We start from the raw sequence: 16622 nt of genomic DNA, 5'->3' as shown, positions 1-16622 counted from the left end.
CTGAAACACCTGGTGTAGAGCACATATCGACCACCCACTCTAATACATGAAGTATAATACGACTCCCTTTCTTCACTATCGCAAGGAAGCTACCACTGGATGATTTGCGTTCCAAACTCTCAACAGTGCTGTGATATTTTTTTTTTTCACTCACATGCCCCTATACATGCGGTGATTGGCAACTCAGTTCCTGCACACTTTGAACCCGTTGTGCAGTACGCAGCTTCTTAAGCACAAGTGTGGATAATCATGTTGCAAACTTCCTGGAATGTATTGTGCAGCAACAAAATAAATACTGCCTGGCTCTTGCCTTACCGCGATCATACTTTCTTGGGAAGCTCAAATCATCGCGTGTCTGCATCGCGGGCGATAACCCTGGCTTTCTTTCATTGTCAAGCAAACGCTTATGCTGGAATCCTGAGGGAGCAGCCGTTGAAAGGATGCAATATGTTTTTGATGAATTTGTTTTTCCACCACAACAGAGTGTTGAAGAGACACAGGGTGGTAACCCAGTAACTTTGGAGGAGGCTTTCGCAACGTATACTACGTGGCGATGAGAAAAAAAATACGTGATGTCAAAAGGTGTCCTTTGTGGCCGCTCGAGAGCATTCTGTCTGTGCTGCTGAATATTCAAATGAAGCGCTCGTTGGGCTTTATGTCGCGGCGGCTCCATTTTTTTTTGTCTTGCAATCAAAGGCGAGTGCCTTAATCCCTGTTAGTCCTTAGGTCCTGGCTCTCCATGATTACGGCAACATGAGCGGTCATTTCTTAATTTATAGAAACTGTGCAGCTATTACTATTAGACTCAGCTGTTTCATTTCACGAAGCTTATCTGTATACCGAAAACTCGTGCATTTTTTTTTTGTGTTGTTTCTTTAGCAGCTGGATTAAACAATTCAAGATTTGGTGTAGAATAGGAGCATATTGACGCGGTTATTAAGCGATGTGTTTTCTTTGTCACCGATACGAATACGTTATGGTTAGAGAGATAATACGAACTAATTGATTGGGCCGAGTATGGAGACGAAACTCGAGCTGGGTGCGCGAAAACAGCGAAAGACGCCTTGGAGCCCAACAGCCTGAAGAGAATATCGGAAAAATGAAAAATTTTCTTTCTTCCACTGGGAGACTATGTTCCCTTCTTTTTTGCACTTCCCTCAATAAGCAACAAAGTAAACCACGCATGTTTAGTCGATAGGATAGGCAAGAATGTTAAAGTCCCCATCTAATAGGTTCGCCGTAATTTCTTTCTCTGCTTCCGCAGGACAAAAATTTAGTAATTATTACTACATTTACGAAACTTTACTACAACAGCAAGATGAAGCATCTACTGCCTTTAATCGAAGAAATCTCGCGGCGCCTCAGCAAGTATGAGCTGATTTCTCAGTGTATTCACCTCAAAGCATTAAACAAAATTGGAAGAATAAAATGGTTGTCTATCGAAACTACAGAGATATGAAAAATCTCGTTTTACCACGGCGACGTCTCAGCGGCCGCAGTGTCGATCTTCCGAAAATGTGTTTATGATTGGCTTACATGCCTGCCAGTCGCAGCAAGGGCTCACAGCCGAATGTCGAGGAGGCAACATGCAAAAGAGGTCGTATCATGAATTTTGGGTGGATACTAAAAGCGTTTAGGGAAACATAAATTTTCAAAAAAAAGTCAAAATCTGCAGCGTAGCCCCTAGAAAGGGGAAATTCTTAGCATTTGCACCAGCCAGAACTTAAAGATCTGTCAAAAGTTATGTCGCGAAGCTTCAAAGGGGAGGGAACACAAGAAAATTTGGGTTCATAGGATAGTAGACACATTTCTTTTGCGTCGCAAGTTGTACCGAATCACTAATTATTTTTCGGTGGCAACGACTCTTTTCTGCACCGTATGTTCATACAAAGTGCAAGTTCATCATCATTAGCCTGACTACGCCCACTGCAGGGAAAAGGCCTCTCCAATGTTTCTCTAATTAACCCTGTATCCTGTATTTTGCCAGCTGCGGCCACCATATCCCCGCAAACCTTAATCTCATCAGCCGACCTAAATTTCCACCGCTCCCTGCTACGCTTGCCTTCTCTTGGAATCCGCTCCGTTGCCGTAAAGGACCAACAGGAATCTTGCCTTCGCATTAGAATCCTTGCCCAAGCCATTTCTTCCCCTTGATTTCGACTGGGATGTCGTTAACCCGCGTTTGTTCCCTCACCCTCTCTGCCCACTTCCGGTCTCTTAATGTTACACCTATATTTTTTTTTTCTCCATAGCTCACTGCGTTGTCCAATACTAAAGCTGAACCCTTTTCTTTAGCTTCCAGGTTTCTGCCCCATAGGTGAGTGAACAGGTGGCGAATAGCATTGGCTAAATCGTGTCTCCCTGCCTGACACCCTTCATCATTGTAATTTTATCATTGGTTTTATGGCGGACAATGGTAGCTGTGCAGTCATTGTAGATATCATCCAGTATTTTCACATAAGGTACTTGTACATCCTTCCGCAATGCCTGCGTGCGGTTTTATATGAATCAAATGCTTTCTAGTAATGAATGAAGGCTATATAGGAGTTGGCTATATTCTGCGCATTTCTCTATCGCCTAATTGAGAGCGTGAATATGGTCTATTGTCGAGTAACATCTGCGAAAGTATGCCTGATCACTTGGTTTATTGAAGTCTAAGGTAGCCCTGACTATTAGCGATTACCTTAGTAAATACCACATAGGCAACAGACAGTAAACTGATCGGTCTGTAATTTTTCCAAGTCCTTGACGTCTCTTTTCTTACGGATTATGATGACATTAACGTACCTCCAAGCTTCAGGTGCGCTCGATATCACAAGGCATTGCGTGAAAAGGGTGGCTAGTTTTTCAAGCACAATGTCCCCTCCATCCTTTAACAGATCTGCTGTTACCTGATCCTCACCAGCTGCTTTCAGCCTTTTGCATTGCTCCTAAGGCTTTCTTTACTTCCTCCTTCGTTACAGGAGGGATGTCCAATTGCTGTGCGTTACTGCCGTTTTCATGCAAGTTAGCCCTGATAAATAATTATTCTTTCCAGGCAGTGTGTAGTTAAAAACTTGTAACCATTACCGGTGCTTCGTACAACATCCTCTATTGCGCTCTTCCTAAATTAAGAACAGGAAAAATAATGGCTCAGCTAACGTACCAAAGCATCGACAATAGGACTTCCCTTTTCCACAAGAAGTTGGCTTTCCTGCGTTGAAGACAGTAAGTACCCTTTGTGGAAAAAATGGCGCCAATTCAAAACACCTACAGTTCATTGCGCATCCGAAAATTTTTCATATTCCTGCTGCCCACTTTTAAACTATGTTGCTTTATCTCCACATGCTGCGATTCTGCGGAGGGCAATTGTTCAAGAAACACATGCGTGGCCCAATCTCTTTGCTGTGCGTAGTAAGTGGCTGCGACCTGATATGTCATTGAAAGGGTCTGGCAGTTATTAACTGACGTTAGCCTAATGCAAGCTTATTTTTAACTTTTTTTTTTATTGCCGTCTGTGTACGGCAAATAGAAATTCGGTTAGGCATTGGCGCTCAAAGCTGCTAATTTTTGAACGCAGCGAAAACTGTTTCATTGTGCAGAAGACCAATCCTGCTGTTTATGCTGTCGGCATACCTTCACATGGGATTTCGCATGGGTTGCATTGTAAGCGTAGTACATTGTCAGCGAAACTCCAGTGTCTTCCCAGTAGACAACTAGAGTGGTAGAGTGGAAGAGTAGAGTAGAGTAGAGTAGAGTAGAGTAGAGTGGTAGAGTGGAAGAGACAACTAGAGCTTACTAGAGTAAGCTCGTGTGCCGCGGGGAGCGGACTTTTGAAATTCTTACAGCGGTGGTTTCGTATTCTAGCAGCGATGGAAAGCTCTAGCTCCATGCAACTGTTGTCACCTCTTGGCCTCGGTGGATGTCAAAATTTAATAATTTGACATCCTTTTGTCAACATTTCTAGCCCCAGCTAGCGCTTCTTAATACAGTAAGCATGATCAACGTCGATCACGGGACAATCCATCAAAAACAATCTAAGTATTCTGGTATTTGTACACGAGGCCCCGTGTTAAAGGCTTCCGTTTAAACTTGCCCCCTTTAGTCTCCATGGAAAGTTAAGCAGACAGTGAAAAAAAATGTAGTTCGGATTTCTTGGTAAATTATCACATTAAAATAACAAAAGGATGCCTTCACCGAAAGTGAAGCTTCTATACACTACAGAAAAGAATAAAAAAAATGGAAGGCGCGCTTTGCCACGAACGGTCGTTTTTACAAGTTGCGAGGGGCGTCAATGCAACATTTTTTTTGCGCTAATCTCGGAGGCTAGGCATCACCGCCATTCACTTGGAAACGGTGATAACGGAGGCATTTTCGATCTTGACGTCACGAGTTTGAATCGAGTTGCGGAAAAACTTTTCACACTTCATGTGCAATTTTTTCGGCAATAAATGCGCATTCTGCTCCCGAAAAACCATCAGCTTGGCCAATTACAGCCGTGCAATTTATTATTAATGAGAAGAAAAATGAAATGGAGTTGTTTTCAGTGCCCTTTTACGGTCGGTGCCAGCCTATGAAGACGCGCTTTTTCATAACTTGGTGACTAATATGCTAAAACCTCTACTTCAAAGAGATGTGCCTTCCCTCTTAACTTTTTTTTGCGCTTTGGAAATTTGGAGGCCAGTCATAAGGGTAGAAATTAAGCTGAGGACACGCATCGAGATATGGAAAAGAGGATTATGGGTGTAACGTTAGGAGCCAGGAAAATGACAGATTCGGTTTGGTTTGGTTTGGTTTATTGTGGTTTAACGTCCCAAAGCGACTGAGGCTATGAGAGACGCCATAGTGAAGGGCTCCGGAAATTTCGACCGCCAGAGGTTCTTTAACGTGCACTGACATCGCACAGCACACGGGCCTCTAGAATTTCACCTTAAAGAAATTCAGCCGCCGCGGCCGGGATCGAACCCGCGTCTTTCGGGTCAGCAGCCGAGCGCCGTAACCACTGAGCCACTGCGGCGGGGGGCAGATTCGGTCAGAAAATCAACGACATTTTATGATACGCTGGCTGAACTTAAGGAAAATAAATGGGCATGACCACTGCAGGGCCAATGAAGCATTAATACCCTTTGGTCCCTTGGGTAAGGAGGTTGACCCCAAGAAAGACAAACGTAGCAGGGAGTGGCGGAGAGTCCGGGTCGAGATTAAAAGTAGGTGAGGATAAGTGTGCCCCAGCTGGCGCAAGACAGGGTTAATTCAACAAGGGGAAGCTTTAGGCCAAGTTGGTCTGACATGTTGAAGAGGAGGAATAACCGCGAACTTGGACGAGACTTAAGAACGAGAAGAAGGCAGGACGAGCGGTAACTAGCAACTGGCAACTGGCAACTAGTAACTAGCAACTAGCAGGTGTTACGTACGCTATGCGCAGATGCAACCTTTGCTGCAACATGTCTTTTTCCAAATAAACTTCAGTTGCTAGTTACCGCTCGTCTTGTCCTCTTCTCATTCTTAAGTCTCGTCCAAGTTCGCGGTTATTCCTCCTCTCCAACAGGGTTAATTGGATGTCAACTGCAGTGGCCTTTGTCCTGCAACGGACGTTGTTAGGCTGATGATGATGACTATGAGTTGTGTTGATGTGCTATTAGCCACTGATGTGGTTCCGCGTTTCTACGCAACTTCATCGCGTAATTTCTGCCAAGGCTGAGTGAAGAACCATGCTTGAGTAACAAACCATGCATCAGTAAAAAACCCGACTCCACGACGCCGCGATTGCAACCGCTTTGCAGGCTCGACTGATGGCCACACACAAGCTACCAGCTGAAAATGTTAGTTGATGCAAGGAGCTCGGCAGAACTAATGAATTTTCTCTGATGCACTTCCTTCAGGTGTGCTGTATGCTTCTTGGGTGTTACATAACCCATCATGCCAAATCCAGTTTTTTTTTTTACATAGCATCAAATTTTGTTCTCTATAAACGCAACCAGCATCGAGTGTATCAACCTGTTCTTTAGCATGGCTACAGGGAGCAGCGCGAAAGGACGAGGATGAAAACAGAAGCTAGCAGGTACTGCAGCGCCTATTTCATAAGCCTGCGTTCGCTCCTATGAGGCCTCACGAATACACAGAATAATCCATCACAAGCCCGATATACATCATGATTTCCGCCCGTCCAATACGAAGGAACTCTCTGAAAGATATTGGGTGTTGTGAGGTCCTCAGGCATCGTCTTCATCGATACGCAGCAGGATATTGTTTCTTAGGAAGCAAACGAAGCTAAAGAAAGAAAGCATAAGGAAACATCCATATCCAAGGAAACATTCACTGCAGATAGTTCAGGCTGGTTTTACACGCGGTATTGTGATCTGCACTTAAGTTTGGATGGACTACATAATATCTACAAAATTTTAATCCACACAGAAGCAAATATTTTAGTCTGCAGGAAAGGAAAAGTGTTCGTCGCAGACATTTATTGACTTACTGTTTAAAAAAATGAATCATGCATTTTTACCTAAAATGTGAGAAGTGGAAGTCCGGAACTTATGGCAACATTTGTACGATACGCGCATAGGAAAGAGGAACTAATCGGCAAAAGATATTGAAGGGGGCTTAAAAAAACAAGACAGCGATACACAGATCCTACAGAAATTAACACTAATGCCTTTGAGGGCAATGTAAAATTTTGTTTCCTTCTTGACATCGAGAATTTGAAAGAAAAGCAGACTCAAAAGTTCAAAGTTGCTGGACTGTTTTGCAGCAAGATAGAGGAATATAGTGAAAGGGGATCTAAAGACAAGAGTTCGTAAAATGAAACAAAATGTACTGAATGGCGGCAAAACCGTAGTGCAAAAAGCAACCGCCTTGTTTTTATTTAAACGTACCGACATTGCGTCTTGTGCCTCTCGTCGGCGGCCATGCAAACGGGTCTTGTATAAACTATTACAAAGTGTGTACGTTCACCAAGACGCACCGCTGTCATTCACGGAACACTTACTCGTGTCGTTCGTCACAAGGTCTTTTGGGTGCGCATAACACGTTGCTATGCTTCCTTGTGGCCGCGTAATTTCTCACCTGGCTGTGGTCACCGGGCCTATTCCTTTCACGCAAACATTTCTCATTAACCCTTTCCTTTTGCACGCCTTGCATATGGCACAAATGAATGCCATGAAGGCATGATACCTTCATCGTCGAACGTAGAGGCACAGCATTGCAGGGCATTAACTTCTGATTCAAGACGTTAAGGAAACTTGCTGCATGATAAGGCATGGAAGGACAAATTTTCCCTTTGTCCGGTATATCTTGTGAGTACTAGGAACCACGCACGGCATGAAGTAACTACAAAGCAAAGGCGAGCACGTTTTAATGCGTTTTTCTAATCCCCACTAATAAGCGCCATGCTGACGAAGTGCAATGTACCGACAACTTCATAAGAAGAACGGCGATCGGTTTAGAACTGCAATAGACTAGCAAAATAGACGCTGAAAAAGAAGGAAGAATGTGGAGGTGCGGGCGGACTTACAGCGGCGGCTGCGACCGCTTGCTGGCGAACAGCATGTAGCCGCACTTGCAGAGTCCCGCGTTGAAGCGGAATCCCGTGAGCCGGCAGAAGGCCCGGCAGTCCAGTCGCTTGGCCGGCTCCGCGGCGGGGGGCAGCAGGAGCAGGAGCAGCGCGAGCAGCAGGCAGCCCGCCGCCGCTGGGCACGCGGCCGACGAGGAACCCCCCGGGCCCCCCGGCCAGGCACGGCTCGCCATCGTCGTCCTGGACTGAGAGAGTGTGGGCGATCGCACGTGGCCTCCTCGGCTCGCGGTCGCGGCGTGGGGTCTCTGGAACCTCGTGCGCCACCGGTCGAGGAGACTCGGGGGCCCGGGCCGCCTTAAGAGCGCGCCGCCGAAGAGGCCGGCCGCGGGCCCGACTCCGCCCCGCCGCCCGCACCGGGGCCCGTCGATTGGCCGCGGCCCGAGGCAGAGGGGCTTCGGCCCCTGGCTGGTCCGGCGACGCGTGACGCGCGCGGCACGCGTCGCTTGCCGCACATGCCGCTGCTGCTGCTGTTGCTGATATGCTCGTTTCCTGCCTAAGCACGGGCTGACTGACGGTGCGTGCGTGCGAGAATACATAATCCATTACGGGGCTACAAGGCGAACGAGCGTCCCGAAGAGCCGTTTAGCAGCGGGGTTGGTGCATTTCTTGCGTGCGAGGGCGGTGTGGGAGTGCTTTCGCAGGCGTGAAAACTGGCTTTGACGCATGCGACTTCTAACTTTTAGGTTGTTGATTTTTCTTTATTTTTTTAAATGTTATTATAGAATTTGTGAGGATGAACAAGTTAAATACCCCGATGTTGCTGCACTGCCGACTATTAGACACAACGTATAAGGGCATCGCCCACCTGTTGCTATATTTTGAACGCCTGGGAGCGGTCGTATGAAAGTCGCTGTTTTTTTTTTTTTTGTCTTCGTGTACCCTTTGGCAGTTACAGCAAACAAGAAAACGTTTTCAACAACAGTGACGTGCGCCAGAGCTGGCGAAGGGTGATCCTTCTACGGGACGCTTTGCGAGCGCGGAAATAATTTCCATTGAAGTTTTGCACGCTGGGTACCGAGCGTCGCTACACTGTTTTCGGGGCTTCCCGGCTTGTTCTCCACTCAAGGCAATGAGTGAATATCAATTCTGATGCCGTGACGCAATGTGGTCGCTCTTTTGATGCGCTACTGTGAATGCTGTGACCATATGCTTTGCTCTCTACAGCGCTCAACAAAAGGAACCGCGAAAGATTTTCTGAACTAGCTGCCGGTCATTTTTTTTCTTTCATGAGCTGCAAGTTAAGCAGTGTCTTAGGAAGGAAAACTTAGGCTGTGTTTGATCTGAGGTATTTACTTCAAATTCATCCAAATATTGACCTGAATTACTCGTGTTACGTAGGTTATTCTGGTCAGGTGGCCAAATTTCCAGACGTTTATACAAAGGCCTCAATGCTACCGAAAAAAAACAGTAAAATAAAAATTCAGCAACCTGATAGTTTCGAGATGAAATTGCAGAATATGCAGTGAAAGTTGACGTCAGCCTTATTAGCCTTGAATTACGTCAGCTTTCAAGACAGGTTAACTATTATCGCCGTACATAGTGCGGAAGTACAGCTGTCATCATTATACTAATCTTATAACAGCCTTTAAAAGCCCCTAAGTTAGGGGTTTCGGAAGGGGGTATCTGGAAGTCCATTAGGAGGGGCGGGGATTGATCGAGTGAGAGCGAGTGAGAAAAACATTTAATGAATAGAATAAATCAAGGTTAGTTAGGCGGGCCTCATTTCAGGAGCCCGTTGGGTTTAGCCGCCGCTCTTGCCCGGTTAAGCAGCCAAAGATTGTCTTCCGGGTGACATCTGGACAGCGCCGCCACTCAGTCCTCAGTTGCCGGGTCATTGATTCTCGCAATAGTTGAATTTTTCTGGCATGCCCATGCTATGTCATGTAAAATAGCTAATTCACCGGAGAAGGCGCAATGCCTCTCGCACAAGTTTGTGAACATATAGCCGAATTTCGCTGGCTGGATATAAGTATTTGATAGGAATTTCGTTAGGATGATCCCTTGCTCCCTGTTAAGATTTTTGTTAGGTTCTGTGTATCTAAAACGGGAATTACTCTTGCATTTGAGATTTGCAGGGGAGGGGTGGATTGGAAACATTTGTCAGTGGTCGATATGTACACGAACGAGGAACAGACACTAAGCAATTACGATTAAGAGGTTGAAATGAAAAAAAAAAATTAAAACTTCACGAACAGCAGATGATACTTTGATGAGAAAATGGGCATGAATGCTACTGGTGGCTCCTGTACAATAATTTACGTTGTCACGGCTGGATACGATATGAATGGATGCAAACAGAGCAAACATCGCTGTCCTATTTGAACCAAGGATCAAGCAAACAAGGTAACATTGCGATTCTAGTAACGCCGAAAAAATAAGTTGTTCTAGCACTAATAACAAACGCATCTGCTGAAAAACCTACATGATTAAATAATCTCATACAGGCTTTGGCATACAGATGTCATACAATTTGAATGATATTGTGTGGCATCTGTATGACAAATGTATGATTTTGGAAAAATTAATGACAATTTTATGATAGTTTTTATTATTTGTATGATAATTGATTGAAATTTGTATGACAAACTGTATGAGTTTATTGCATCACGCAACTTTCTTCAGCAAGGCTAATAATTAGATGTGTGATTGGGGATGAAAGAAGCGAACTGTGGGCAGGTTTTTTCTGTTCAGTTTTTACGTCTACTATATTTGATGGAGGCCATGGTTTGGACTCAGCTGAACAGCGATAAGCTTCCTATTAAAGCGCAGAAAAAAATAACGGTGGCACATTTTACGTCTGCTCTACCGAGCATTACACAGTAGTTTCCTTCGCTCTTCGAAGGTACGATTGACATCCGAGTTTCGAAATTCATTTCTGACAGTTGTTCCTGCAGTACTACACGTATAGAGTGTGGGATACATGTCTCAGACCTGGTTTTCAGCTACGACAAGTACTTCCTTTGGCGCTGTTAAGATCGGAGAACACAGGGAGGGATTACTACCAGACATGAGTCATCGTGAAGGAAAGAGGCGGCGGCAGCGACGGAAGCAGCGCGACGGCGTTAAGTGGCCAGGTCTGCCCTTGGATCGCCGGACAGAGTGGTGCTGCGAAAGGTCAAGCTGTTGCTGCTAATTAAAAGACGGCTGTGTCCTCGACAGAGGTCTTGTGTTTCGGGCATCCGGCGGGGGTGTACGAGGACGTTCATTCATCTCCTTGGATACTGCGGTGAATTTCTTTCCCACGGATGTAATGAACAGAAGACTTTCCGCAGTGGTCAAAGTGACACATCAGTGTTTGATCACTCAGTCTCTTTTCTTCCCATCGACCGAGCTTCGAGAGAGCGAGAGAGCCCAGCACCGACCCCGCCGTAGGTGGTACCACCAGTGTCCCCATCTACCCACCTGATTGGACATCGTTTTCCGAACTTTATTCCCCAGTCACGGATCTGGGGAATACGAAGCCTATTTAAAGGGATCTTGTTCTGTGACCGGAGCACTCCTTTCTCGGTTGTAAATATGTAAAACAAACCTGCTGTACAGTTTTCTCCATAACGGAGTTCGACACCGTCCTTCGGGGCCAGGACCTGCGGGGCTGAACGAGTCAGTCAACTCAAGGACCCCTCCGTCTCGAACAGCGTATGTTCCTTGCTGCGTACCCAACAATTCTGAACAAAAGCATTTTTCAACGATAAAGAGCTTATGACAGCAATTTTTTCGTGCATTGTAAGATTTGGTAAACTTCATTTTTTTTTCTAATAACGTTTTTGCTATACTCAAAACTGTTCACTATTGGTTTTCTATGGCAGTCTTACCTGTTCGATCCGAGCGATGGAAAAACTTTAAAAGAAATAATTTGTAAAGCATCAAAGAATAGACCATTACCTTCAGTATTTTTATAACAGTACGTTACAATATTCCAATATTAAAACTTTTTGTCCAAGAATGCTCGACATGCTAACCCTAGAAAACATGCGCAATCATTTGAAACAGTATAGTCTCTAAATTTAACCATCTGGGAAATCGGGACACACTTTCTGGAGGCATTCAGTGAATCTTTTGATCGTAAGTAAAACAGCAGAACACAACAAGATTCATCCACGCTTAAAAAAATAAAAAGAAGCCCTTAGAGGAGACAAGAATGAACGGGGAAGATGTAGGGGCGTAAATCCAACCCTGCAGCAATTTCTGCGCATTTAAAATGAGACTCGGCTCAAGATCGGCATGCCCATTTAGCCGTCCCTTATGGGTCGTTTCTAGAGGCAAAGTCTCTTTAGTGGAGAAGAGCGTGGTCCCTCTGTGCTACGAGGCAAAGGTCGCGGCAGAGTTGAATGTGCCATCCCATAAAACGTGAAAGCGAATACTATAATTGAAACTTACTGGGACGCCTTTGGTATAAGAGGAAAAATGCACTTTTTTACCGCGCCGCTATCGGAACTTGTTGTAATATGAGAAGCACCTTATCTGTCTGGCAAAGCGAAGCGCGCGTCGAGAAAATGTGTCGTGCGACAGATTCGAAGTGTCAACTAGCGCAACAAATCCGTGGAGCAATTTTGTTAGGAGATCATTCATTGCGCCCTTGACCTTTTGACATCAGGTGAGAATTTTTCGAGACTCGTTAAGCTGAGGATAGAGGCCTGCTCGATACGGACACAGTGACTTCCGGTCCTTTTTATTAATAGCAACCATTCGTACATACTGTACTAAGGATGCACAAATCGATTGTTTCATGCTGGTTTATCGCCGGTAGCATACGTATGATAAGGTACTAAAATTGACTAAGCTAAAACTGCCCGGCTTAAATCGGGGAAATTACCAAGAGCGAGTGGAAGCTTGTCTGATTATGAAGATTTCGCGCCTTTCACCCCTTTATTAATACCTTAGCGATAAGGTCCAGGTGTACATCTACGCTTCAAACACGAATACACCTGTAGGGGTGTAAAAAGGGCGTACTCCGTTTTTACTATTGGAGGACAGCTCTGTCCTCTAGCGCACTCTGCTATACAAAAAGTAGTGTGGTAGAGGACAGTCTACTAACTTGCTTTCTGTTTAGAGTGCACTGTAAGACTACGACCGCGCCTTACGTTGTATGTTTCTTTCTTATTGCGATAGTGTACACGCAATCTTCATTCAAGTCCGTGTTCATCCAACACGCTGTATACATCGGTAGCAACTTGTCCAGATTTCTACGCTTACAACCCGTACACGGGCGTCCGAGAGGCGTTTCGAATCGCTTGGTTGCTTCTTATGACCGCGCGTATTAACCCAATCACGACGATGGATGCTATATCCTCTATGCTATATCCTGTTAACCCTCCTTTCTCCCCGCCCGGAGACGGGTGGGGAGAAAGGAAGCCTCCCGTAGCTTCCACAATGCCACACCCTGTACTAGTGCTCCACGAAACCTTTCTACGGTGCCACGCGTACGTCTGGGTAGTAATTGTCGCAGAAACGCCTTTCGCTGTAATATAGGTTGCTAGTGAAGATTCACGCATCTGTGTTAATAACAGGCAGTTGCGAAGGAATTCTGAAGAAATATCGGCAATCTGTTTTGTTTTTGTTTTTCTGGAGGAGCAATATTAGGCTGACATGTTACGCTCTAATGGACTCGCAAAAAAGGGCTCAGAGAAACTGGCAGAAAACTCTGCACTCAGTAAAGAGTGTTGCGACTTATGGTTAATATACGAATGAAACATTATCGAAGAAGGACACCTTTTTATTCTACTATCGTGAGGTGATGTGTGCATGTGGAGACACTGCATGCTGCCTCGATTTCGAACTGTTCGGAGAGAATTTCTTCCCTTCATCCTGCTAGTGATTGTAAATGAAGCAGCATGCGATAACGTTCTTGAAATGCGCCCTTGAAACTCATCCGCACTGTCGCATTATACACGATTCCGGAGAGTTTCCGCCCAGTCGTTCAACTCTGCTTATTCGCGCGGAAAAACTCGCACCAGGTTTGACCTGACGTTTAGTCTTAGACGATACACAGAATGTTTCACCTAAGACTTTAGAAAATTTTGAAACATCGCCTTTTCGAGTTTTAAGTGGAATTTTTTCGGCGTAACATTCTAAGCAACGTAGTAGGTCAGAAAACACCTAAGACGAGCTAACTAGCAGGCCGGTTGACTAAAATTGAGTAGTTAACTTTTACCTATTACTATTAGGTTCATTAATTACTGAGAGGCATGTAGCCCACCGTAAGTAATATCGATATTAGTTTCTGTAAAAAAAAATGCGAAAATGCGATTGCTTTCTGCTATGTGCCACAACAAATTTTGTCTCTTTCGACGAGTAACGTGCACTGGAGAGGTTTCTTTGCCTGCAAACTTCTCGCAAGCGTACGTACTTTGGCGCGATGTAGCCAGGATTTGCTGGGCCACAATTCTGAGAGTCACCGCGTTTTCGCAATTCTCAAAGCAGATATGGATATTATTTACGGTGGGCTGCACGCCACTCAATAATTAAGGAGGCTCACATTAAAAGCTAGAAAGTTAACTATTCATTATTACTTAACCAGCCCGATACTCAGCTCTTCATAGATGTATTCCGGTGTACTGCAATACACCGCTGACAATACTGTGCCGAAAAAATCGCTCGGAAGACAAGAACCAGATAAGAACATAGTGTTTAATGCATGTGCCCCTATGCCGCGGCATGGTGAGACCTGGATGCCTGTTTTCTTCAGTTTTTCTGAAATGGCAGGGTTCTACGCACAATGCTCACATTTTTGCTTGTTCCTTTCATACAACAGCAGACATTACACGAGAACAACGCAAAAATAATAAGTTGTCTGTAATTGTACGTACAGGTCTTGCTCGAATTCTTTGCCTCAGTCTATTGAAAAATGGCAGTGGTTTAGCTCTGGTTAAACCTGGTTATGTTGCGAAAGCAACGGCTGCCTGGCTACGCTTAGGATTCACAAAGTCCGCCTTTCGTTCTTCGACCCCCACTCGAGTTTCGTCGGCATCGGTTAAGCGTAGCCGTCTAGCCACGTCGTTCCTTCGCCTCTTTTCGAATCGCTCGGCACGCTCTTCGTCCGTCTCTTCTGCATGCTTCCTCCTCTTGGTTTCGTTTCGTCTCACAAGTCTGGCTTCTCGCAAGGATGCCGAACTTGAGGCATTTTCTTCGGATGCCCCGCTATCAAGTGCAAGCGAGAACGTTTAGCTGCATCGGCGAGTCACCGTTCCTCGAGTCTTTTAGCACATTCTTGTACCGTTTCTTCAGCACATCGTCTACACTTTGTCTCCTTCCAACGCTGCCTTTCAGCTCGTCGAGAAGAAGCAGAACTCTAACCGGCCTCTCCCACAGTTGTAGTAGTGTCGCTTTGAGAAACTGAATGACTTCTTCCAGCTCTGTCTTCGTTCCGAGTCGTGCAGCGCGCTCTTCTGCTGCCTCTTAAGCGCGTTGCCTCCTCTTTGATCCGTTCCATCGTTTTCGACTGTCTTCATCTAACTCCATGCTCTCCATAACGACTAACCTCCACTGAGGCAAACCGTATATATGCTCATGAGCCGACACCTCCTCCCACTCTACTACGCACAAGTGGCGAAGCGAGCAAAGGCGGCGGCGGCGCCAACTGGCGAAGCGCGGCGGCGGCAGCTGCTGCGGTTGCTAAGGGGCGGCTCAAGGTCATTCGTGGAGTCGCCGCCACGGCGAAAGTGCGGCCACGCTGAAGAGGCAAAACGGTGGGCGTAGTGTTGCTTTCGCAACAAAAAGCTGGAACAGCTGGTGAGCTGTGCTCAAATTTCGTATTAGGAATATCGTAATCTCCGGCAGTTTTTCACACATCGTTCTTCTAATCAAAACAAAGCTACAATATTCGGTCACCAAATGATGTACCCGTGACTATGCTTTCCGATCAGTTCACGAATGCTGAAGCCATTTCTCGCCGTTCTGCTAAAGCAATGCTGTCTCATAAAACACGCTAAGGGGCACTGGATAATGTTTTCACTTCTGAAGGAACACTGGCCCGCACACAATGTCTACGCTGCGTTTCCTTTTGCTAGATAAGCTACTGTCGAAAATTGCATATTTGGCGCAGAGGAAACCACAAACTAGTACCGCAAGAGAAGTTTTACTTTGTTGACCTAAAGTGCGGTGAGGCGAAAGCCTAAAGCGCGGTTTTGCTGCTTGGTCACTGATGTGTGGTTAACATGTTAAGCTTCGCCTCCAAGAGTGGAACGCGACAGCGTCTTGCTACGCTCCCAGGGAGTCCAAAGAACGCCACTAGGGAGTCCACAGAACGCCATCGCCCGTTCGGCTCTACGCCTTGCTCGTCGGTACATTCGTTTCTGAGGAAAAGAAATGAGTAAAGTTGAGGTTCTCTTCCTTTCTTGCTCCAAGGGTGGCCTGTCAGAAACGGTTGTTTCACTGGAAAACTGAAGCGTTATCTCCGCACCAGGGATGCCCCGTCAGAAAGCGTCTTGCGATGAGTTCGAATACGCGGATAAAGGGAGTACTTGCACTTTTACAGGTATATTTACCTCACATAGAAGTTTAGGCCCACTAGAGACATATTAAGAACAAAAAACAACACAACAAAAAGGTGGAACTAGCTAACACTAGGGAGGCCCCTACTCGGCATAGCCGAAGATGCATTACATCTGACCTTAGCCCAGAACCCTTTTTCCGTCTCCGGGGCTCGGTTTTAAAGACCTAAAGGCCCGGCCCACATTTGGTAGCAACCAATCATGTTACACTCTTCATATGATTGATTTATCGAGAGCATGGCCGGCTCTCCAACTTCCGTAGGGTCCATCACCCTCTCCATTGCAAAATAAAAGCAAAATAAAATACACACACACAGCCGTGCCACCACATGCAAGGTAAAGCATTCTCTCCCTAGCAAAATAAAAGCAAAAACAAATGCAAACACCCACTCGTGTCAGGACGTGCCATCGGTTTCCCCGATGACCCTCGACCTTGGCGTCGTCTCGGAATTCGAGATTATCGGGATTAAACGGGCAGTTACCGCTGTAAGCCACTGCGAGCTCGGACCCGCGTTCTTTGGCGACAGCTTTCCCCAGGCTTACTAGCCGGCGCCTCACCGACAATCGGTCAGTCGCCTCAT

The 16622-nt window shown here is 45.8% G+C and overlaps 1 protein-coding gene across 1 annotated transcript in view; it reads right to left on the bottom strand.

Annotated features, from left to right (window-relative positions):
• Window positions 1-7807, bottom strand: part of LOC149339715 (uncharacterized) — a 30007-nt gene extending 22200 nt beyond the window's left edge. Inside the window, exon 1 of the mRNA XM_089550552.1 lies at window positions 7493-7807. Within this exon, the coding sequence (XP_089406678.1) occupies window positions 7493-7725 (233 nt within the window). The 5' untranslated portion in view covers window positions 7726-7807. The remainder of the gene's footprint in view (window positions 1-7492) is intronic.
• Between the last annotated feature and the right edge of the window lie 8815 nt (window positions 7808-16622).

Source organism: Amblyomma mixtum, chromosome 6, assembly GCF_055824585.1.
Source record: "Amblyomma mixtum isolate Tamu chromosome 6, ASM5582458v1, whole genome shotgun sequence".
NCBI classification, from domain to species: domain Eukaryota; kingdom Metazoa; phylum Arthropoda; class Arachnida; order Ixodida; family Ixodidae; genus Amblyomma; species Amblyomma mixtum.
Note: the sequence above shows the minus strand (reverse complement) of the source record. Positions and strands in the feature narration are given on the sequence as shown.